This window comes from Trichomonas vaginalis, chromosome III (assembly GCF_026262505.1).
Source record: "Trichomonas vaginalis G3 chromosome III, whole genome shotgun sequence".
NCBI lineage: Eukaryota > Parabasalia > Trichomonadida > Trichomonadidae > Trichomonas > Trichomonas vaginalis.
The window spans coordinates 20,079,324-20,103,216 of NC_067205.1; the positions used below are offsets into that span (position 1 = coordinate 20,079,324).

General features: G+C 30.4%; 7 protein-coding genes across 7 annotated transcripts, besides 7 other annotated features; 5 read left to right on the top strand and 2 right to left on the bottom strand.

Moving 5' to 3' along the window:
- Positions 1–2,290: 2,290 nt before the first annotated feature.
- TVAGG3_0733400 (peptidase M76 family) lies at positions 2,291–3,847 on the top strand (the record flags this gene model as incomplete). Its single annotated transcript, XM_001317950.2, has 1 exon — positions 2,768–3,259. The coding sequence occupies one exon, from the start codon at positions 2,768–2,770 to the stop codon at positions 3,257–3,259; it is 492 nt and encodes a 163-aa protein (XP_001317985.1).
- Positions 3,848–5,575: 1,728 nt separating this feature from the next.
- Positions 5,576–5,637: a mobile genetic element.
- Positions 5,638–5,757: 120 nt separating this feature from the next.
- Positions 5,758–5,866: a mobile genetic element.
- A 141-nt stretch (positions 5,867–6,007) lies between these two features.
- Positions 6,008–6,116: a mobile genetic element.
- A 141-nt stretch (positions 6,117–6,257) lies between these two features.
- Positions 6,258–6,366: a mobile genetic element.
- A 5,211-nt stretch (positions 6,367–11,577) lies between these two features.
- TVAGG3_0733450 (uncharacterized protein) lies at positions 11,578–13,197 on the top strand (the record flags this gene model as incomplete). Its single annotated transcript, XM_001317949.2, has 1 exon — positions 11,647–12,921. The coding sequence occupies one exon, from the start codon at positions 11,647–11,649 to the stop codon at positions 12,919–12,921; it is 1,275 nt and encodes a 424-aa protein (XP_001317984.1).
- Positions 13,198–16,440: 3,243 nt separating this feature from the next.
- Positions 16,441–17,381: a mobile genetic element.
- Positions 17,382–17,401: 20 nt separating this feature from the next.
- Positions 17,402–17,742: a mobile genetic element.
- A 549-nt stretch (positions 17,743–18,291) lies between these two features.
- On the top strand, positions 18,292–18,654 carry TVAGG3_0733480 (uncharacterized protein; the record flags this gene model as incomplete). Its single annotated transcript, XM_051244620.1, has 1 exon — positions 18,292–18,654. The coding sequence occupies one exon, from the start codon at positions 18,292–18,294 to the stop codon at positions 18,652–18,654; it is 363 nt and encodes a 120-aa protein (XP_051091207.1).
- Positions 18,655–18,672: 18 nt separating this feature from the next.
- Positions 18,673–18,915, top strand: TVAGG3_0733490 (serine threonine-protein phosphatase family; the record flags this gene model as incomplete). The annotated part of the gene is made up of 1 exon (XM_001317948.1): positions 18,673–18,915. One exon carries the CDS (start codon positions 18,673–18,675, stop codon positions 18,913–18,915), a length of 243 nt encoding a protein of 80 aa, XP_001317983.1.
- A 266-nt stretch (positions 18,916–19,181) lies between these two features.
- Positions 19,182–23,893: part of a mobile genetic element that runs on past the window's edge.
- On the bottom strand, positions 20,094–20,552 carry TVAGG3_0733510 (uncharacterized protein; the record flags this gene model as incomplete). Its single annotated transcript, XM_001312101.2, has 1 exon — positions 20,094–20,552. The coding sequence occupies one exon, from the start codon at positions 20,550–20,552 to the stop codon at positions 20,094–20,096; it is 459 nt and encodes a 152-aa protein (XP_001312102.2).
- On the bottom strand, positions 20,583–21,368 carry TVAGG3_0733520 (uncharacterized protein; the record flags this gene model as incomplete). Its single annotated transcript, XM_051244621.1, has 1 exon — positions 20,583–21,368. One exon carries the CDS (start codon positions 21,366–21,368, stop codon positions 20,583–20,585), a length of 786 nt encoding a protein of 261 aa, XP_051091208.1.
- Positions 22,962–23,819, top strand: TVAGG3_0733530 (uncharacterized protein; the record flags this gene model as incomplete). The annotated part of the gene is made up of 1 exon (XM_001312098.2): positions 22,962–23,819. One exon carries the CDS (start codon positions 22,962–22,964, stop codon positions 23,817–23,819), a length of 858 nt encoding a protein of 285 aa, XP_001312099.2.

Consider the following 23,893-nt stretch of genomic DNA (forward strand, 5'->3'; position numbering starts at 1 on the left):
ACAAAAAGAATAGAAGAGATTGAAGAAAGAATGAATCAAATAATTGATTTCATAAATTCAAATAATCATTAGTTTCTTAAAGTTCTATGTTGAACTCATCAAATTCTTCTTCATCATTACCATTACCTTTAGCGAGTTTATTTACTCTTTCAACTTTATCTTTTGATAGTCTTTCGTTTAATTTTTTCTGAAGTTTTTCGTTACCAAGTTCTAAAATTTTACACGGATGATATTTAAACCCGTTAAATTCTTTTTCCTCAGTTTTAATCATTAATCTACAAAGAACTTTAGTGAGGTGGTTTTGTTGTTTAAACCATTTATCCTTAATATTTGTTATAAATTCAATATCCGGAATTAATTCCCAAATTTTTGAATTTTCGATTAATTTACCATCAAATGCAAAAGCAATAGGTTTAATATTAAACTTACCTTTATAAAATAAACTTTGTATGCAATCATCAAAATAAACGTCTACTTGTTTAACCTGGGTGAGAATTGGTGAAAGTTTATCCATTAATTGATTCACAGTCACGAACTTTGATTCACTCATTTCTTACGAATTAAAAAAATAAATTATTCAAAAATGTAAGACATGAATTTTTAAAGTTTATTTTTTATTCATGAAAATAATTATTTCTAATTTCTTTTACTCTCTCATACATACTAGATTTAAAGAATTCAGAACATTTCCCATAATCTCCTAAATGTTTTCTTATCCCTAACGTGTGCCAATTATTATATGAAACTGAATAAACTTTATCTTTATCTTTACACCTTTCATCACTTCCAATATATTTATATTTCAATTTTGATTTAGCATTTTCATATTCATTAGCGTTTAATAATTCGCAGTCTTCCTTTTTAAATTGATGTTTAAGATATTCAGGATTTAATACTCTACGTTTATATGCTCCTAACTTAGTTCTAAAGGTTTTTCTACAAAATTTAGGAATTCCATCCTCTTTAATGTCATCAATGATTTCCATTTCATTATTTTCAATTTCTTCTTCTCGTTTATGAGGTCTTTGATTATGACTCCATTGATTCCATGAAATTAAATATTCTTTATCATTATATTTATACCTCATTAGCTTATTTTGGCTTTCATATTCATTTAATAATTCACAATCTTCATTTTTAAATTGAAGTTTAACCCATTCAGGATTTAAACAATGTTTAATTAATCGCGGAATATCTGACATCATCTATATATAGCTTCTTTTATAAAAGATAAAAAAATAAATTATTTTAAAATTAATGTTAATTTTTTTAATGGTTTATAAATAAATATATTTTAATGCATCGTCTATATATAGATGTAACAAAAAAAGTCACTAAACCCGTCATATCCTACTACTAATTAAACAATATCGAATTCCCTCGAAGTGTGAAGATATTAAAGAGCAACCCTTTGCTGATTTTAATGGATGCACTATATCATGATTTCGTTATAATGAATCCTATTCGCATTTTGTTTTATTTTCAAAAAAAAGATATGAAAATATTGAAAATGTGACGTGACTCAGCTGTAGAACTTTTGAGCCGAGATTCGATTCTTTCCATCTCCAAAAGCTACGATTAATGATCTGTATTCTGCTCATATGAGTGCAGATCTTATTTGATCGAATAAATTAAGATTTTTCTCATGCTTGTGATGATCTTTCTGCATAATTGACAGTATAAATGTTGTGAATCTTAATGATATAATAATAAATTCCTAATTATTCTACATGCATTTGATAATCATACTATATTTAATATAGAGAATCATTGAGTTCTTATAATTAAATTGCACGGAGATACAAATGAGGTTTTTATTAAAATTTTTGTAATAAATCACTTAGATAGGAAAAATAAAAGCTATTTAACAATGAACTATTTCGTGTATTTTTCCAAAATTTTTTGATTTTTTCGATTTTGATTTTAAATTTATAAAATATTATTGCATTATCATAAAATAAGACATTTTTTGGGAATTTTAAAATACTAGAATCAGCTTTAAATTATATAAATTATTTAATATGCTGGGAAAGAGGTACTCTATTTATAGAATTTTTTATCCATAATTTCAATTCATATAATCAATCCATAACGACAATAACAATGCATGCAGACACCATTTGGTAGACTTTGGACAACATTAATATAACAGTGATCTTGATAAAAATTAGAATCGAAAAATATTGCTGCTAACAAACAAGCAATACAATTGTACAATCAAGAGGATACATTTCAATTAAAATACTATTATATTACAAGTAAAAAATTAGAGATTTAGTAACAATAGGACATAAATTAATATGGATTTTACATAACTATCAAATCATGATGGTAGTAATTGAATGTTTTCATCAAGAATGATATTTGCAATATTAAAGAAGGAGAAAATCGTTGGTTTGATGCTCATATCTATATTACCTTGAAGAATCTAGTTTTCCTTGGTTCGGGGATAAAAATTCTTTATCAAAGATATAACAGATTCTAGTTAAGGTGATTTTGTAGGAATGAAGAAAGTTATTTTTATCTGAGACAGAATTGCTTGCAAATTTCTTCTTTTTGTATTATCTAATGTTCAGTAATTGTTAGGGTGTGAACAATTCAAAGCGAATTATTTTCTTGAAATTTTTTTTGTTTTAATATCTAAGAAATAGATATTGCTTCTAACGGAACAGATAGCTAATGACAGGTGATCGTATTTTCCGCTTGATTTGCTAGGTAGAGTGCTTGAAAAATGCTCTAGAGCTCTTCGTTTATAAAATAAAAAAAAATGTTCGATTATACTTTTGAGCAGCCACCATTGACACAAAAAGAAATTCAACAAGAAATAGATTACTTGGTGAAAAATGACAAAGAAATCAATCATATTTTAACGCAAACAAAAACACCAATCTTAATCAAAGATTTTGATCCAAATATTAGAGCCCTTTATCATATCAAAAAGAAACAAATTTGGGTTAACAATACAGGAATATATCCAGGACAGCTAAAAGAAATGCTGCTTCATGAATGTATTCATTGTTATGACCACTTGATCAACAAAATTAATATTGGCACAAAAGAAGGTCTTGCAAGATCAGAAGTTCATGCTATGAGAGAGTGTGAGTGTGCAGGATCTTGGTTTAGAAGATGGTGTACATATTATAAAGCAATTCAAGCAGTTACCTTATCAACTGGCAATCATGAAGCTGCTAGATCTGCGGTAGATTCTGTTTTTAGTGATGCTTACTATGAGGATATTTTCCATGATCCTTATAATTAATTTCGAGATATGCAAACAACATTAATCTTAATTTGTTATACTACTTATAGAAATTTAATTCAGCTGATTTTCAAGCGAAATCTGATTATTTTTTTCGTTGCTCATTACGTACTGAAACGTTAAGTTAGTCACCATTATCGCAGAATTTTACTACTTCACCAGATTATGACCTAAGAATATTAAATTCCAACAAAAGATGATATAAATTTTTTCCAACCTTTCTAACATAAATGAACTTCTAATTCCTCATAATCCAGCTTAACATAGTTTGTTTTTACGAGAGCCAGTCTCTATTTTATAATGATCAATTAAGGTGTCTGGATAATTCATTCGTAAAGATGATTTATCGCAATTTTCTACTTTTGATGAAAGAAACATTTATTTCAAAAGAAGCTAACTAAGGATGTCAATTTGGAAGAAAAGTGAGAAAATTCCTAAAATGCTAAAAATGAATTTTCAAAGGTAGTCTCACGAAAATACGTTATTTTCCCGATGCCTTGGAAGCAGCTTTGCAGGTTACCCGTAAGGTAACCAGTAGAAGTTTCTGAGCAAGGATGAAGAAGATTAAAGAGCCTTTTTATTGCAAACGCTATATTTGTAAGTGTCTTTGTAGAACTTCTCATAAATTCAAAGATTTCCAAAAACGAATTTTTCGATTTTGATATAATAAATGATATTTAAACAAATTATAGATGTGTTTGCAATTAAAAAAATCCGAGTTAACTACAATATCTTCAATTTTTGTCGTTCACTTTTTCATGTCATACTGATAGCAAGAATACTCACCCAATTTGGTTACACTTCATGATAGTTTGAAGTAAAAAAATGCCACAGTTTTTTTTATTTGATATCGTTATCTAAATTTTGTACAGAAATGAAATAAATTATAATATGAAACGTGTGTTATTATGCTTGTTGGGAAACAATCCAATACTTATGTCTGAATGAAATGATTATTTCTACGAGATTTTTCATATTCAGCTAATAATGCTATCAAAATCAAATAACAATAAAAAGTTATTTTGTACATAATGTAACTTAATCTTTAATACTATATAGAACTTCGAAATACGACTAAACGGTGCGAGTTACGCGATTAAATACCTTTTTTTCGATCGAAACTTGAAAGTGAGGATAACTCAATGGGTAGGGGTATGGGTTCGACTTTTTCTATTGGGCAACTATTTTTTTCTTTTCATTGTTTCAGCATTTTTTTATGCGATTATGCATAATTATTTGATTTCCTATATATTCAATAATAAATTTGTTCCGAACTCTTAACAAATAAATAAATTTTTAGAATATTTAAATTTATAGCTCCCTACATTAATATAAAGTGTTCGAATAGTTCATATATAGTTTCTTTAAAATAATTTGTTTCATTTTAAATTGGTTTGGCACAATGCTTGACATAACATGCACAAAGCTATGCCATTTTAAAATATGTATATCAATCAAGCCGATTAAGTCCATCCTAAACGAAAATCATCGATACTCATGAATTTATGATAGTCGTTCTTGATATAATTGCGCGTTTTAAAAAATGCTTACTTTTGAACACAGAACTTATCTATCCATATTTATCAATGAAAGTTTATAAGATGCATTAATGACAAAACCTTACTTTATCAATTATAATCTTATCGTAAATTTCAAACTACAATACTGTGGGGCAAATATTAAATAACCACTATGTTGCGGATTTTATGTAAGTCTGCAAACTGTAAAATGTAATTAAACACAAATAAAAAAAAAATGTAAATTTTAATCGAGAAATTTAGCAATCTTGAAAGCCTTGATCGGCATCTTTTACAAGATGTCAGTAATGCATATTCAATAACTATGAAAATCTAGCCAAGCATGGATTTTTTTCGAAAAAAAATTGTATTAAATTTCATTTTTCATTCTTTATACAAGTTTTAACCTTTGGTGCAATTATATCCTATCGCAAATGCATTATTGACGTTATTACTTGGATACTTCTTCATAACGCTAAATCTTCAAATTAGTTATGTATTTGTTACTAATAGAAGTTGGAAAGGTATTAAAAAAGGAAATGTTAATAAATATACATGTTTAATTAAAAAACAAACAAGAATAAATTAAATAATTTTATTTCTTAGGAAAGTCTAAGTTTTGTAATAGATAAATTGCTTTTTGTGTCTCTTCTTCATCAATTTCTGGATGTTGATTCTCAGGTGGCGGACTAATTAAAACATCATGGGCAATATCAAACCATTGTTTTAGTTCGTTGGCAGAAGGAAAATGATCTTCTTGTATTGGCGTTATTAATGATTGAAAATCATCAGTTGATTCTGTTATATACGAAAACGATAAAAACAGTTTGACAGAAAAGTGACAACTTTATGTGTCAAAAATATAAAAAGTGATATTTTATTCATCATTATCTTCTTCATAATTTATTTCATATTCTTCGTCTTACCAACAAAAGATGGGAATGTGAACAATTGCGGGCAATTTTTAGCCATTTTGGCTTGGAACTAGAGCCTGCGAGGTACATAGATAGTATCAGTACCTCACAGGCTCTAGTTCTCTATATGGCGCCGAGAAATTTTGGTGAAATGTGGTCGCATTTCACCAAAATTTTTTCGGCGCCATAGGATGAATTGGAGGGTGAGAGATATTATTTCATACAATACTACTCTCACCCTCCAATTCCCAGCCAAAATGGCTAAAAATTGCCCGCAATGTGAACAATTGCGGGCAATTTTTAGCCATTTTGGCTTGGAACTAGAGCCTGCGAGGTACATGGATAGTATCAGTACCTCACAGGCTCTAGTTCTCTATATGGCGCCGAGAAATTTTGGTGAAATGTGGTCGCATTTCACCAAAATTTTTTCGGCGCCATAGGATGAATTGGAGGGTGAGAGATATTATTTCATACAATACTACTCTCACCCTCCAATTCCCAGCCAAAATGGCTAAAAATTGCCCGCAATGTGAACAATTGCGGGCAATTTTTAGCCATTTTGGCTTGGAACTAGAGCCTGCGAGGTACATGGATAGTATCAGTACCTCACAGGCTCTAGTTCTCTATATGGCGCCGAGAAATTTTGGTGAAATGTGGTCGCATTTCACCAAAATTTTTTCGGCGCCATAGGATGAATTGGAGGGTGAGAGATATTATTTCATACAATACTACTCTCACCCTCAATTTTAATTACTTAAACTCATTCTATTTTTTTGACATGTAAATGTCACTTTTACTGAGATCTGACACAATGTCAGATCTCTTTTTTTCGTATATAAGAATTCTGCATTTTGGGAATTTTCCAAATTTTCATTTGGAAAATTTGAATTTTGAGATATTGTTTAAGCACTCAGATCTCATTTTTAAAATATCTGCACCAAATTCTTACATCTGATAATTTTCATGTGTAACCAATGTTTCCCAATCCATTTGCCATACCCTACTAATCGCAAATTCATTCCCTTTAATTTTGTATTAAATTTAAATTCCAATCTTAATTTCTACATTATTTATGCTAACCCTTTAAATTTTGTTCTTATTTATTCACCCTCAGATACAAATTTATTTAGAATGTATTCCTCTGAGGTCTATATTTGTATTCGAAAATAAAATCTTTAAAACTCTCTAAGTTATCATTTTCTCTTCAGATATCTAATATTTTTCTAATGACATAACTACTTTGGACGCATATCCAAATTCCAAAAAAAATATGGAAAAAATAAAAATGAAATTGAAAAATACAATTTTTGATATGTAAAAAGAGATCTTGAAAAAAATTGGGAAAAAGAGTATCTAATAAAATTGTTTGAGATCTATGTAGACATAGTTTTTACATTAAAAAATCAATAATATTGAAATTGATCTGAATATATCTTTTTTTTTAAGTTTGAATGCATTAATCTCAAAGCATTTGATAAAATACTGGTTTTATTTTAAAATTCTAAATAATTTGTAATTAGATCTTTATGATGTAATTTAATTTTAAACAAGTACAGATAAAGAGAATCATAATAAAGGTGATCTATATTGCTTAAGTAAAATTGAGTATAATAGATCGATCTTAGCAACAAGATCTGAGGAAGTAGATTTGAGAGTCGAGAGTTTAGATCTTAGCAACAATATCTGAGGAAGTAGATCTTAGCAACAAGATCTGAGGAAGTAGATTTGAGAGTCGAGAGTTTGGATCTTAGCAACAAGATCTGAGGAAGTAGATCTTAGCAACAAGATCTGAGGAAGTAGATTTGAGAGTCGAGAGTTTGGATCTTAGCAACTAGATCTGAGAGTTTTATCATTTCCGGCATATTGGGCCAATGTATGGTGTTTTTTATTATATCCGTTTCTCTCACAATTTTCAATAAATATTATTGTTCAAACGGAAATATAAATAAACAATTCAAAAATAAAAATGTAAATGTAAATTGAAAATGTATTATAAACATTCTAAAAAGCGTATATTTTAAACTTAAAGGAAAAATGAAATTCGTAAAAATGAGCATGATGTTTGATAAGGGAGTTTTAATTTTTTTTTCAAAAAAATTAAGGAACTTAAATTGAGATTATCAGGCTATGTAGTGGGTATTTTTACGATCTGACTGCAGAAATCGAATCAGCGAGACCCGAAGATTCATATTCCGCCGGAAAAATAGGGTTTCGAGGCGTAGATAGGGATAAAAAGATGCTTTAAGAAGATCTCAGTAGAAATATGGTTTATAAGAGGATATAGGTCAGGATATAAGATTATGAAAATTGAAGAAGTGAATTATCAAGATGTATTTATGAGTAAACTATATTGTTTTAAGCTATCTAAATCTGTTTTGATATAAATTAAAGCGTATACTTATGCAAAATGCGAAATTTAAATTAATACTTTTTTTTGCTATTTGGACACAAAGCTAACAATCCATCCAATAAATGACGTATACCTAGCGAGATGAAGCATTTTAACATGAAAGACAAGAAAATCTGATTACTTGTGTTGAAAGTTTCTGTATTTCGTCTTCTTCCAAACACAGCGTTCAGATGCAGAAGAAAATGCAGCCGTAATGACGCAAAAAGACACTAAAATAAATTGGAGAATTTCTGTAAAGTTTTTACTGAGCTTTGTTATTGAACCCGAATTTGTTGCTGAGTGACAGGATATTAAATCTACGACATTCATGAGTAATTGTTATCAATTTGTCAATAAATTATGTTGAAGATGGTTTAAATGTCTTCGAAGGCATGAAATTAGATCCTAAATCTGTTTGAGTTAATAAAAGAGAACAAATGTTGAAAGAGTTGTCATATTGCCTACAAAATTTTCAAACATTTGCATTGAGACAATGTGAAAAAATGATGTCCAAAATACCTTTACTAAAATATTTTTAATTTGAATCATAACAAGGAAAAACAATAATGGCAGAATAAGAAAAAAAAACAAAGATGTTATGATTTGAACAGTTGCCTTTTAGATTCAAAAAGAGCATAGTGTTCACAACCACTACACTACCTTCCTTTTTGATAAAAAGCTGAATAATTAGTATTTAATGAATTCTCCAACTTGGGGATTTGCGGCTTTTCCAAAATCTGTTATGATAGTTCTATATAGCAATTGATATATAATATGTTTTTTATAATCAAATAATTTTTTAGTCCAGATAAATTTTTTAAAATTTCAAAGTCTTTCCATTCTACTAACGCTCTTCACATCCATATTCTTTACCATATATGTAATATAACGCCTTATTTTAATTCCCATGTTTACGATTTATTTGTCGAAAAACTGTCTTGCCCATTAACATCTCGCGAAAATTTTCGACTTTTTGAATGGCCGTTTTCAAGATCTCAAAAACTGTGGGATATTTTTTACAAAGCTAATCGACATTTATTTACCACATATATGTACTATACAATGCACCTGGTTTCATCGAATTTTTACCGTCAGTTTTCTGGTGAGACTACCTTTGAATTTTCCAAACGTATTTTTTTATCTCATTTTTTTGATTTTGAAAAAAATTTGGAGAGAAGAACTCTTCGTTTTTGAATTTTATCACGATGGTTTTAAAGTATATTAGACACATGTATTGGTATTACTATTTTTGTATATTTTGAGAGAAAATCCCTAAAAAGTGAGAAAATCTAAGACGGTTTGAGAAAATATATAAACTATTGAAAATTTGAATTAAACTTCGAATTTGGAAAAAAGAAATTTGGAAAGAAGAAAATTCAAAAATCGAGATTTAGACTCAGCATCAAATGGAAAACAAAATGTTTCTTCATATGAAGGAAAAAAATTTTCTTGTGAAGAAATAGAGTTTTTAAAATTTTATTGTATGTAATGAAATAAACAAATATTAAAATTATTTTTTGATAACAAGAAAATTCCCAATAGAAAATATTTGAGAGAAAGAAAAAAAGAAAATTGAAAAATATTACTCTCCTTTATATTTCATGAGATTTTAAATTTATTCTCATAAAATTGACAATTTTATACGTTTAGATGAAAATAAGTGATTTTGGTTGAAATAGAAATTATTATTTGCTTACAGCTATCAAATAGATTTTTGCTATTTTGATTAAAATTTGTTAATCAAATTAATAAATTTTTTCTAAATATCTTAAATATCTGGATCACTCACATATACAATGAATTGAACGATAAAAATAATACAAACTCAACTAAGTTTCCTGTCTTTCAACTAAAAAAAATTATGCAAATTAAATTAAATTGTTTATTCAAATATAAAACAAAGATGAAGTAATTACAGTTATCATAAACTTTATGAATAACTCTGTAATTGGTTCAGATTTTCGTAAAAATATTTTTATTAATATCGATAAGAATACGTTTACCTACTATCACAACATATCGATAAACAAGAGTAGAGTGATTTTTATCATCGAAACTTTTTAAAAGCTGTAAGCTGGAAGGAAAAATCTTGTTTTTTCTGAGTTAGCTGTAGAACTATTGATGCACGAGTTATCATTGTGATGTAGAAGGATGTCAATGTACTGACTGAAGGATATGAAGTGAATTGAATTTCATTGCATTTCAATTTGATCAAAATTTGTTGAAATGATATGAATGTGTCAACATCTGTATCACTCTCTTTCACTCCTTCCCTATTCTTTCGAGAACGAAGCTAGCTCAGCTTTCGCTGAGCGAATTGACACTTTTGATGCCCTAAACGTACATGCTCTCAAATTTATCGAAAAAAATTATACCACCCAAACTAGTATATTCTTATTTTAAATATGATATTATCCTTAGAATCCACACTAGAATATATTTAAATCAACTTTTAAAAAAAATTCGAATCCTGCGCATCTCACTTTTTAAATTTTCCAAAAGGAAAATTATATTCTCCTAAAATGAAAACAATTTTCCGAATTGACATCCTTAAGCTAACTGTAAGTGCAAGAATATATTTATGCCATTTGTATAAAATTCCATCAATTGTTTTTTTTTCGAATTTAATTTCAAAATAAACTTGTATTTCAAGCAGGTTAGGATATGATAATTGCAATCATATATTATTTATCTTGTGCAGAGTAAAGAATAAAACTTTGAGAAGAGATATAAAAAATGTTATCGCTTTTTATGTGTGTTGATCAAAAAGATAATATATTCTGCAAAATAGAAAATGAATTAAATTAAATTTGAATACAATTGAATTAGAAAATGGAATTATTGGATAGTTTGATTTCAATGATATTATTGAATTAATTTATTGTGATTTTAAAACGTTTACATTTTTCTAACCGCAATATAAAAAGCTAGTAGGTATGAAGATCCAATAAAATTATCAATTTTCCATTTCCCATTCATATTCAAAACTTCATAATTTTGATAAGGTGTGTCAAAATTATATGGTATTCAAAAGTGATTGTATTATATATTATACTATAAGAGATATAATTTGAAAGTTAATAGTTAAAAAAAATTCTTATGTCGGTTCAAACCGAAATAATCAATCGATTTATTAATACATTAGCGTTATAATTTGACCAGACCAAAATATTTTTAAGAAATTCTTTCTGAACCTTTCAATAATTCTATCCGAATTCGAAGTTGATGTGAATAAAACAAAATTATACATATAGAGAAATATCATTTTCAAGGAAATTTTTCCATGGTTGTCACCTTTCAAAATTGACCACCAGCGGTGATCTTGCTTTTCAATAATTTGAATCTTAGTTAGAAAATCAAATCTGAATGTTCAATATATTGATATTTCTGAGCGATTCCCCACTAAAACCATTTGAATAGTACGAAAATTTTTTATTGTTTTTACAAATTTTAATGTAGTAAATCTAACCTAGAATCTTTTTTTCAATTTAAAATTTTCCCAATTCAAAAAATTCTATGCAAAAATTATTTGAGACCAGATTTTTTCAACAATCATTGTTCTATTCTATGGATAATAAAGAACTCACTTATCCCGAACTTGTTAATAAAGAAGATTTCATACACAAGCTTAGACTCGGCGAAGATCAGATATATGGCCTTGATCTCAATGACATCAACTTACTTAGCTTTTTATGCGATAATGCATTTAGCAATGAAGCATCTCCCTTATCCAAGAGATGTATAGATGCTTTGAACGTGTTTCAAAGTCCAGTCTCCAAATTTTTATTGAAAGAATCTTCCCTCTTTGAGACGTACTTCTCTTCTTTCTCACAATCAACACCTTATCGCATGTGGGCTCTTTCAAATGTTCTTGGACACTTTTTGGCTTCATTCGCAGATGATGTTTACCAGCTTTTGAATAACTCAGATATAATCTTACCAACATTGTTACATCACCTCCAGAAAGACTTTGTCCAGGATTTCTTTTATCGCCTCCTCGAAGTTAACCCAAATTTGACAACAAAACTTTTCTCATCCATTTTAAGGGCCACATGCGGTAAAGCAATTACAGATGAACATATGGATCTTATCATTAAGAAATCTTCCATTGATGAAAGGAATTCTTCTCTCATACCGATCTGTCTCAACTTTTTACATCCAAACTACGTTTCCGCTGATCTCTCAAGTGTATTCGAGGTTTTGATTGATAATTATCCAATCAATGTTCTTAAACTTTCCACGAAAATCGCAAGAAATGATAAGATCACAAAGTTCTGTATTAATATCTGCTGCGAAGACACTCCCTTTACACAAGAAAAGGTTTTGGCGCTTTTGTATCTCACAACTTTTCCAACAATAAATTGTACAAAAATTATTAAGAACTTGAAGAACCATTTCTTCAATGAGAAGACTAATTCCATGCTCCACTGCGCAGTCGTCAAGTTTATTAAGTCATCACTTGATATCAGCGAGCTGAAGAAGTCAATTATCCAAAATTTCGAAAATGAGATCCAGAAAGTCTGCAACAATGATAATAATGACAACATCCTCATCCGTGGTCATTGTTTCTCTATTTCTCAGGAGCTTAATAAATACATTTCTTCTTCTCAGTGGTATTCGTTCGCAATGGATCGCCTCTACTACTGGAATGAGAAAACATCAACAACGAAGAGTAAGAAAACCGTCTCAACATTTTCAATTGAAGAGACAGATTCACAGCCACACTTAAACGCTAATGTTAACGACTTCCATCCTAAGTTTGATTTCATCTCCGGCATCAATATCAACGATTTCATGAGTCAGGATGATGATCTATTGTTTAATTACAACTCAAAAATTTAATTTTCCAAAAAACATGGTTAACTTGCAATTTTCCATGTTTTAACTTGTTTATAATCCAGCCATTTCTATCGAAGTGACTGAATTTGTATGTTCTATTGTTTTTTTTTTGTTTGTATTTTTAAAAATTTATTTATTTGAATCGAGAGTTTTATTCTAATCATCTGATATAATCATTATTTCCAACAAAATACGTAATATCTGCAACTTAAATATATTTTAAAAAATCTTTTCAGAAAAATCTTGTCGGATTCAATATTAATGCCTACTCAACTATGATGAAATAAATGGACAATATACCTTTTCATCAGATCTTATCAGCGCAGTTTTTTAAATGATATATTTCTGAAACAGATCTATATGAAAGGTTAGCTAATGAAAATAAATCAAGATCATTCCTAATTGAACCATTTTTATCTTAATTCCGTTCAATGATTAATAGAATATTAACGTGGGTGATTTTCCCCGTGGGTGAACAAAGACTTCATTCAGATGTTGATTGTCAACAAAAGACTTGAAAGATTGTTTGTTACAATCTTTTAAGTCATTGTTCCTCACCTGAGGTACGATATCTGTACAAGTATCTCAGATAATGGACATTAAAAATAATCTTAATCCTGTTCCTCAAACATAATATTATGGAAATGGGACAATCTCCATATGCATTTAATGTTACAAACATAAATTCTTGTGATGTTTTTCATATTTCATGACTCATATAGGATAACATAGATAAATCACAGCATAATCTTATTATACATCACATGCATAATTAAATAATGTTATTTATATGTTGGTAGTTATGTGATTCTTGAGAAATATTAATGACCAACAGCACTCTTTGCAAAAGATATCATCATGATATTCCCAATCATTCTATGTACAAGTCAAATAGTTTAGACACATTCTCCAAAATTATATCTTCAATCAGAATCCATATCCTGCACAAGCACATGTGATGCACCTACAGGACGAGTTAGAATTTTTGATGAATTTTATTCAGTGCAAAACTCATAATTTAAAAATACTCGAGTATTTTTTTTTTGCTTAACGTCATTTTTAATGGCTACCTCCAGAACCAAGTGCTTTATAATTTCACAATCAGCTATACCCATATGAAAAAGCACTTCATATTGGATGTATTCAAGCACAACCTACTTCTAGCAATCACTTTTTTACAAAAGATATAACGAAATTAACATCGCATATGTTATCATTTCTTCTTCTTTACAGCATCACTCTAGTATTAGTAGAAACACATCTTTCTTTACTCAAATATATATATGTTAAATTTCGAAAATAATAACTTTTTTTTAAACAGGTGAATTTTCAATTCACAGACATAATATATACAGATTCAACTTGTATATTATTGTTAATACAGATTTATACAAAACCTATCAGCCAAAAAAAAAATTACTCGTATATCTTTTTACTGACTTATGCAGAACCACAAAAAGAGTGTGCGTTTCTGTTTTGTATTGTTAATATACGTATGATTGTTGTATATTTAATAAACTTGTCGAGATAATTAAAAATTTATTTTTAATATATGAGTATTATATAAGATATGAATCTTTAACACTTAGATAGTGTAGATAATTTATACATTTTCGAATAAAATACCTTATTTAAACTATCCAAATAGATTATGATTTAATTCTGCGAAATACTATCATTAAAATATTCCATATGCAAATAATTCTTATATTAACTTCATGTGAAGTTTAAATGCATGAAATCATGCATATTTTCCGCTGATCAAAAAATGAATATTGTGAAGAACTAAAATTTCTATATATCACTTAAATATTCCATATTTATATATAAAATAAAAGATTTCTATTGATTTAAATTACTGATAATATAACTATATATTGAAAAAATCAAAATTTAATAAGAGAAATTATTTTTTTCCAAAATTTAAAATGTATTCAAATTATAACATCTTTTATAAACAAATTGGCAGATAATTTTTCTTGAGCGTCCATATAAACATTGTTCACAAGCATGCATAGAAGCTATTTTCTAAATTCGGGGCCATTTGGCCTGTATGCGGGGTAGTTAGTATAAAATTATCTCAATCATTGTGAATTAAATTATAATGTTTAGGTCAGGTGAGTGGGGCTTCCAGGCGCGTTGCGCCCTCTAGCCCCGAAGATGTTTAGTATAAATGAAGTTTTTATTCGGAAAATTGTTAGTCTTCTGGTGTGAATTCGGAGGACTCTTCTTGGATAGAGTCTTGTATTTCCTCCTCCTCTTCTTCCTCCTCCATTGCTTCTGGGTCGAAAACATTATATAATCTGTCACTTTTCACAAATTATATATATTTTCATATTTTGTCACTTTTCTGTCACTTTTCGGGTAAAAACATTTTTATTATTATATATAAATGAATTTTACAAAACCGCCGTTACCGTTCTTTGGAAATAAGAGTAGATGTAAAGATATTATATTGAGAGAACTTAAGAAACTACCGAATGGTCTAACATTTGTAGATTTGTTCGGTGGAAGTTTCTATATATCCCATTTATGTCATACCGTATTTCCTGACTCAAAGATTATATGCAATGACTTCGACAACTATATGGACCGTCTCAAACATATTCCAGACACAAACAATATATTGAAAGAGTTAAAAGAAAAGATACCTATAGGTAAGATGGAACGTATACCATTAGATAAGAAAAATATTGTGAGAGAGGTTTTGAAAAAAGCAGAATATATAGACTGGGATAGTATATCTGCTAGACTATTATATAGTGGTTCTATAAGAGTTCATGACATTGAAACACTTATGTCAAAAGTTTTATATCTTAACTATACAAATGTTTTCAAAGAGGACATAGAAAAATATATTGAGGGTATAGAATTTGTGAGATGTCATTGGACAGAGTTGTATGAAAAATATAAAGACAAGGAAAATGTTTTCTTTATAGTGGACCCGCCGTTCTATAACACATGGGATTTTCAATACCAAGTAGACTGGACTTTGAGAGACTCTTTAGAAACTTTAGACGTTATACATAACCATCCATGCTTTTACTTTACATCCGATAAAAGTGGTTTGGAAACCGTTATGAGATGGTTAGAGGACATACATGACTATGAGTTTATATATGACAAGATAGAATATGAGAGAGGTCCTATAAACTGGAGAAAGTGTCACAATAAAGAAATTTTATTAGTAAGTAAATGTGGTTTGAAATAGGACTACTTGTTTTGTTGCATGCTAAGTTCGGTCAAAATGTAAACCTCTCAATTTTATCGTCGGGGGAAGTAACTCAATTCCTTCAAAATTATTCTTTAAATATTGAATTTAAAGTTATTTAATTTGGATTATAAATAAATAGGCTAATACAATATTTAAAAATGAGAAAAAATAACTTTTCAAAGAACTTTTCATAATCTCAAAGAAAATTTTTTATTCAATAATTATATAAATTAATTAACATTCATAATGAAATTGGATTTTTTTTATAAAAAATTGGTCCTACTTAACTTTTTGAGAGAATTTGGCTTTCTCGTAAACGAAAAAGGGATTTGACGGAGTCAAATCCCCGCTCACAAAAAGTGGACTTTACATGTCAAATTTTATATGCATGTAATGTCCACTTTTATGAGTTTTAGGAAGGAATTGGAAGCCATGAGTTACTGACATTGCATCAGTATCTCATAGCCTCCAATTCCTTCAAAAAATGGGAGAAACTTTGTCCGAATAGTTTAACATTCGGACAAAGTTTCTCCCATTTTAAGAAGGAATTGGAGGGTAAGAGATATACCATATGAATGTATATCTCTTACCCTCCAATTCCTTCTCGAAAGTGTCCAAACTTTGGGTTAATTGCAAAGTATTAACCCAAAGTTTGGACACTTTCAAGTGGAGATGGAAGGCTTTGGGGTATATATTAATACAATATACCTCAAAGCCTTCCATCTCCACTACAAATGGGAGAAACTTTGTCCGAATAGTTTAACATTCGGACAAAGTTTCTCCCATCTTTCAATGTAATTGCTACCTGTGAGGTACTGACTTGAAGTCAGTGCTTCACAGGTAGCAATATCCAAAAATTTAAAAACATTTTATCAGTTTCGTTAGAGAACTAGAGCCTCCAAGGTACTGAAACCAGAATCAGTGCCTAGGGGACTCTAGTGATCTATATAATCTGAGAAACTTTGAAGAAATTGTTCGACATTTCCTCAAAGTTTCTCAGCAATTTAGCGAGGAATGTTCGTTATCGTGTAGATATTTATAATATATACATAATAACAAACATTCCCCGCTAAAAGATGTAAAATCTTATAAGAAATAATTGCAAAAGAATAACAAATTGCAACAAATTTTTTATATGAAACTGAACCTTATGAGGTAGTGATTCAAGATCACCGCCTCATAAGATTCAGTTTCAATCTCAAGTATCTCAAAAGTAAGGCTCTATTTTTGCCATGTAAAGTGTCACTTTTTCTGTCCAAATGATAAGTTATTCAGAGAAAGTTTCCCAGCTATCAAGAGGGGATTGTTCCTTATGAGGTATATATTCATACTGTATACCTCATAAGGAACAATTCCCTCCTTAAAACGAGAAAACTTGTTCGAAATTGTTTATCATTTCGAACAAGTTTTCTCGTTTTTAATAAGAAACTAAAGGCTATGAGGCACTGATTATATATTAGTGCCTCACAGCCTTTAGTTTCTAATAGATAGCTGGGAAACTTTCTCCAAATGATAATTATTCAGAGAAAGTTTTCCCAGCTATCAAGAGGGAATTGTTCCTTATGAGGTATATAGTTATAATGTATACCTCATAAGGAACAATTCCCTCATTAAAATCGTAGATATTTTTTACTTATTACTCATGCTTTCAAAATCACAATCCTCTGAAAAGTTATTTTTTATTAAGAATTTAGAATTTTGATAAATACCTTTTTTCAATTTGATATAATACTTATATATTTTCAAAAAGACATTTTGAAAAGATATCTCAAAAGTTCTCTGAAAACCTATTTTTGATTAATTTTGAGAAATATCCGTATTAAATTAATCAATAAATTCATTCAACACTACTTTAATTTTTAAATTCAAAAAATTATATGTGCTTCTTAAAATGTCTCACAAAAATTTTATTATAAAATTATATACAATATTAAAAATCCCACAACATTTTTTACTTTACATAATCGTACTTCCTCGACGATTAATTTCCCCTCAATTCCTATCGTTGACTGAACTTAGCATGCAACAGTTTTAGGTTTTTTCCATTGTGTCATTTATTTATTTGACGTGGCAGAAAAGTACAGAGAATATGAAGATGAACCAATGCCTGCAAATGTTCAGTATATGTACTCGTAAGAGATATTTTTATCTAATATTAAATGGACGCACAGAACTTAGCGAATGCACAGCAACCTGGACAACCAAACCCAGAGAATATTCCAAATGAAGTTAGAATACAAACTGCAATGGCAAACTATGGTCAAGTGCCAACAGATGTACAAATGCAAACTGCCATGTCAAATGACGCTGCGTTAGGTTTGCCACCATGGTATGCAAATATGAGATGGAAAGAGTTTTATACAAACCCTGAAGTGGGATATAAACAACTTTATGCAGATGACGCGAACACAGGAGTTGACCCAGAATATGTTTTCTACCAGAGGAGAAACAGAATGTATGAGCTCCAGTTAAAGAATGCTATGGAACTCAACGGGAAACGTAAGAGACTAGGCGGACATTAGATTTTTACTACTAGTAAAATGGGTTTCTTCAGTAGTATTGGAAACTTCTTCAGAAGAGTTGGAAGAGGTATATGGAATGGAATAAAATCTGTCGGAAAAGGAATTTGGAACGGAGTCAAAAATATTGGTAAAAGAGTAGGTCAGTTTGTTGGTATTATACCTAAAGACCCCGAACCAGAAGAACAAGCTCCTGTTATACAACAGCCTGAACCTACACCACAGTCAAGTTGGCAACCAAATCCAACACCTCAACCGTATTAAAAAATTATATTTTTACTGTTCGATAGTAGTTGTATATGAAACTAAGTTCTAAGTAAAACGCATGGTATAATGGAATTATTCTTTTTCTTCCATCTGTAGTAAACCATACTTGAAAGTCTGAAATACTTCCACTTGGTGGTTCGTATAACTTTGTAGGTTTTTCGTAAAAGTCATTTGCCAAGCATAAGAAAGAGTTTTGGGCGCCAGAAAATGAAGCATGAACTATCACAGCATCTTGGTCGAAAACATCTTTAAGGATGGGCACTAGTTAGTACACCAGTCTTGGGTATGGTGGCACTGCGTTCCACCTTACCCAATACTTGTGAATTTGACACTTTACAAAACCGTTAACGTACATTTTACAACATGAACGCAAAAACTAACTTAACCTTAAATATTTACAAAGCCGCCAACCATTTCACCTCACTAACGAACTCACTAATGAAAAAATAAACGTTCTCATAAATTTTCTTCTATATCTTCATCGTCAATGTTAACTCTATTGTAGTCATACTTGAAGTCATAAAGTTTCTCAAGTTTTGAAATGCATAGTCTTGTTAACTTACCTTCATCATCATAAGTTTTTATAAAACTACCATGACAATCTTTATACACAGTCAATGAAAAGTCAACTGGTCTAGGATGAAGTGTAAAGAACATGTTATGCTCAGGAAGGAAGAATAAATGTTTAAATGTATGTTTGTTATATTTTTCGATTTGTATGAGTTGCTTTTGTTCTGTCATTTACATCCAAATAAAAATTTTCAGTAAACTTAAAAATTAATGATATCACCACCCTCACACGTATGAAAACATAGCACAAAAATAAATTTAGGTGAAGAGGTGAGATATCACCTGTTTTCTCACCTGTTTTTTCACCCGTTGAATTCATTACTTTATAACTCTCTTCCTTTCTCCAACTCTTCTAACTTCTTCTTAAGTTCAGCAATGTTGTCCTCATGAAGTTTAATCTTTCTAATTCCTTCTCTATCTAATGGTTGCTTTATCTTTCTAAACTGAACTCTACCATCCTTCATAGTATGAACGTAAAAACCTTCTGGAACCGCTCCTGATTTAATGTATTCTACCAAAAACTTTTGTTTCATTGCTTCAGTGACTTTAGTCGTCATTTCAATCAAATAAAAATTTTAATATTAAATAAAAATAACGTTATTTTTTCAGTAAGGAAACGCAGGAGTTTTACGATTTATTTGAGGAGTAGGTTCTGGTTTAAATGTTGGAGTCGGTTTAGGAGTTGACTTTTGAACAGGAGTTTGTACTTCCATAGGTTCAGGAGTCATTGAAGGTTTTGCTTGTGAAGGCGTTGGTTTTGGCGATGGTGTCGGAGTTTGTTTAACTTCAGCTACTTCAGTATTATTTACAACATTTGCTTTATTTCTTTTCAACATCATAACTGCTCCTGCTGTAGCTAGCAAACCTAGTGGGAGACCATATTTTATATAAGGACTTGACCAAATGCTATTTTTGACAGGAGCTGGTGGAACACCTAACCTTGGTGAGACTGCTCTTTGCCATTGTGCAGCTCGTAAGAAATATTCAATAGGTGCTCCATAATCGTTTGGTAAAGTTTGTTTCACAGATGGTGAAGGTTCACGAAAGCTTAAAGAAGAACTCATTTATAAGCTTTAAAAATAAACGTTCATCCTTTATTCCTCACTGTCGTCTGTGGCTAAGTTATAGTCATCTAATCTTATTATTGGGATGCCTGACTGTCTTACTTGTATTGCAAAGCAACAATCCCTCATAAATCCAATAAGTGGCTTTGGTACGTTTTCAGTTGCTAGTTCAATAGGTCCTTTAACAGACAATTTGTATGTTATTGGAGCAGTAGATGTTTGACCTTGTTGGAAGCAAAAGTCCACTTCTGTTGGAAAACCACATAAGAAATGTGTGTTGTCATAGCTATCCCATTTATGTTCCACACTACCATCATCCACCAATGACCTCATAACATCTTCATTAAATCCTATCATATCATTGTTTGTATTGCAGGCGTTCGCAACCATTTCATAAAATACAGGTCCATATGATTTTTCAGGTTCTGCAGGCATATTTCCATAAGCTCCCATGGAAAGCTGAAGATATTTAAACTTAGGGTTCTCAAAATTAACATAATAGTTGTCTTTCTTTCTAAATAGTGCCCAAATACTTTTAACATTAATAGGCGTATAAGCTGCTGTAAATGTTGCACTTGAACTATCTGTATTCTTTGAGAATGAACCGTCCATAGGAATCCAATCCATAACTTTAACAGGAAAACATAAAGCCTCGTTTGTATAATGTTCTACAAGTTCTGTATAAATGTTAGGGTCTAAAGAGAATGACTTTGGATGAATGAAACATTCATTAAAATCCATCTTTGTTCGAAATAGTTGCTGGGTTACAGTTGTAATAGTAACTGTTCCACTAGCTTCTACTGCCTTCGTTATCATAGTGAATGGTTCATTCCATGGAACAAATTTATTTGTCGGTGGATTTGAATCTGAAGCAAATGCAACTTTAAGAGTTGGATTGAAAGCAATGATATCATTTACAGATATAGATGTGCATTGTAAGGCGTCGCTACTGAACTTTACTTTAAGCTGAATGTTTCCTGCAAAAGCTGGAATAAATCGAATAGCTTCTAATGGAAGGAATCTTCTAACAGGAATTCTTAAACGAAGCTTAAAATCAAATGATTTTCCTGCTGTAATTGGACCACTAACAATTTGTCCTGTTCTGCATGTTCCCGAATGACTCCATACATCTTCATGTCGAGTCTTTGAAAAACATCTACTTTCTTTATTTGTTCGGTAGTTTGTGAGTTTGAAGTTATATATGCTTCTTCTCTTGCGTTGTCTTGAGAATATACGATACGACCATTTGCAAGGATTTGATATCCAGCAACTGCATAGAAAGCGTCATCGAAACCAATCCAAAATCCTGGTGGGTTTGTTTTATTGGAACCTGAACCAATTTCTTTATCTACAATAAATTGACCTTCCATTTTATACGTAATGAATGTATTGTAAAGGTCCAACATATTTTCACCAGGAGGTGAGAGATTGAATGTTACCCATGTGTTATCTTTAGCAGTTCCAGGTTGTGATGGAATCTTTGCGTCAGAATATTTTCTATTAGTGTCACCAATTTGAACTGCATTGTCTATGATATCGAAATATGAGCGAATCTGATGAATATGCTCTGCTGGAGTAAATTCGTTTAACTGTTCGTTCTGCATGTATTTACTTCAGATAAAAATATCTATTTACTTCATTATTCTCACTCTTCTTCTTGGCATTCGTGGTGGAAGTTGTTTCTTGACATTTTCAATGAACTGTACATTCTCTTTTGTCTCAACTTCTTTCACTGGGGGTCAGGGTTCTTTGACTCGGTTTGTTTTTCAATGAAATTCACGAACTTTGCAATAAGCTCTTGGTTCGTTATTGAAAGTACATCTGGCTTCTTTTCTTCTTGTTCTATTGACTTTTCAGTTTGAACAGAAGGTTTTATATGGGCTTCGTGGACTTCACCCTTGCCATGCACCTTAATGTTGTCGCTCTCTGCATTCGCTAATGGAACCTTTCTTTTTCTTACGTATATTTTACCATCTTTACTCTGACTTACATAATAGAAAGGATGTTGTATTCCTCTGCGTCATTTAATATAATAGACTCTCGCTCTGATTTTGACAAGCTCATTTTACATCGGTTAAAGTTTTAATTTTAGTTTTTTATCTGCAGTCAAATGACTCAGACAAGCCCTACGGACAAGACCCAAGGGGTCATAGATGTTGAAGCATTGAAGAAAGAAATTCGTGAGCAAATTTTATCCGAACTGAAGGAACAAAAACAAGAACAAAAGCCAGAGAGACCAAAGAGAAAACTTAGTGAAAAACAACTAGCTGCATTAGCTGCTGGAAGACAGAAGAACCCACGTTTGCTGGCGAAAAAAGCTAGAGAAGAAGCAAGAAAGCAAAGAAGCTGAACAAAAGCAAAGAAGCTGAAGCAAAGAAAGAGTAAATGGTTTATTTTTATCCGAACTAAATGTATAGACAAATACCTTTATCTGTTGCGTTCAGTAGTGAAAACCCTGACGTCAAAATAAAGGGGAACAGAGTAACGTTTAAGTTTCCAACAGACTGGATTGTGAACATAAATGAAGAGAAGTACATTGGCATAACATCTATGTATATAACACGTGCTTTCAGAAAGGTTGACTTTATACTTCAAGTCGAGATAGAAAATGACGAACAGTCTTTAAGCGCCCAAAACATTCACATATACAAATACTTTAAAGACGATACAACATTGTTGCAATGTATGATTTCATTTAATGAGATGTTCGAGAAAAAGTTCAACATTGAAGTACAAACTTTACAGCCTTTACGTGAGTTTCTTGCACAACTGAAAGAAGAAGGTAGTCAGCCACAACTTATAGACTTTCATTATGAATTTAATGAAAATGAAGATGGAACTCATGACTGTCAATTCATTGTATTCTCACCATTCAATGAAGTCGCTAAAAAGAAAGAAAATCCATTACGTATAAGATTTCAAATCTCCGAACCAAGTGATGATTTTAAGAATGTTTTCAATTATGATGCAATGCTTCCGAGGAAAAATGAATTTTCAAAGATTGTAACACCTGGCATTTGGGATAGAAAGCAAGCAATACTTTACTCTAATATAGCCAAAGGCGTTGAAAATGAGTTCATTGGTCATACAAGAACTTCACCACTTCCTAACCCTAAATATTATAAATTAACTGGCTTCAATCGTGAGTTTTGGATAGACATGTTCTCCACTCATGACCATAAATGCCCAGTGTTCTTACCTCCAGACCATAAGGACTGTCTCTACATTGAAGCACAACTCTTAAACTCTACCATCGCAGTATTGTAAAATCTACGCTAGCTTTATTTTTATCACGAATGACCTCATTGCTGACAAAAATAAGCCGCTAGCGGCAAAAATGA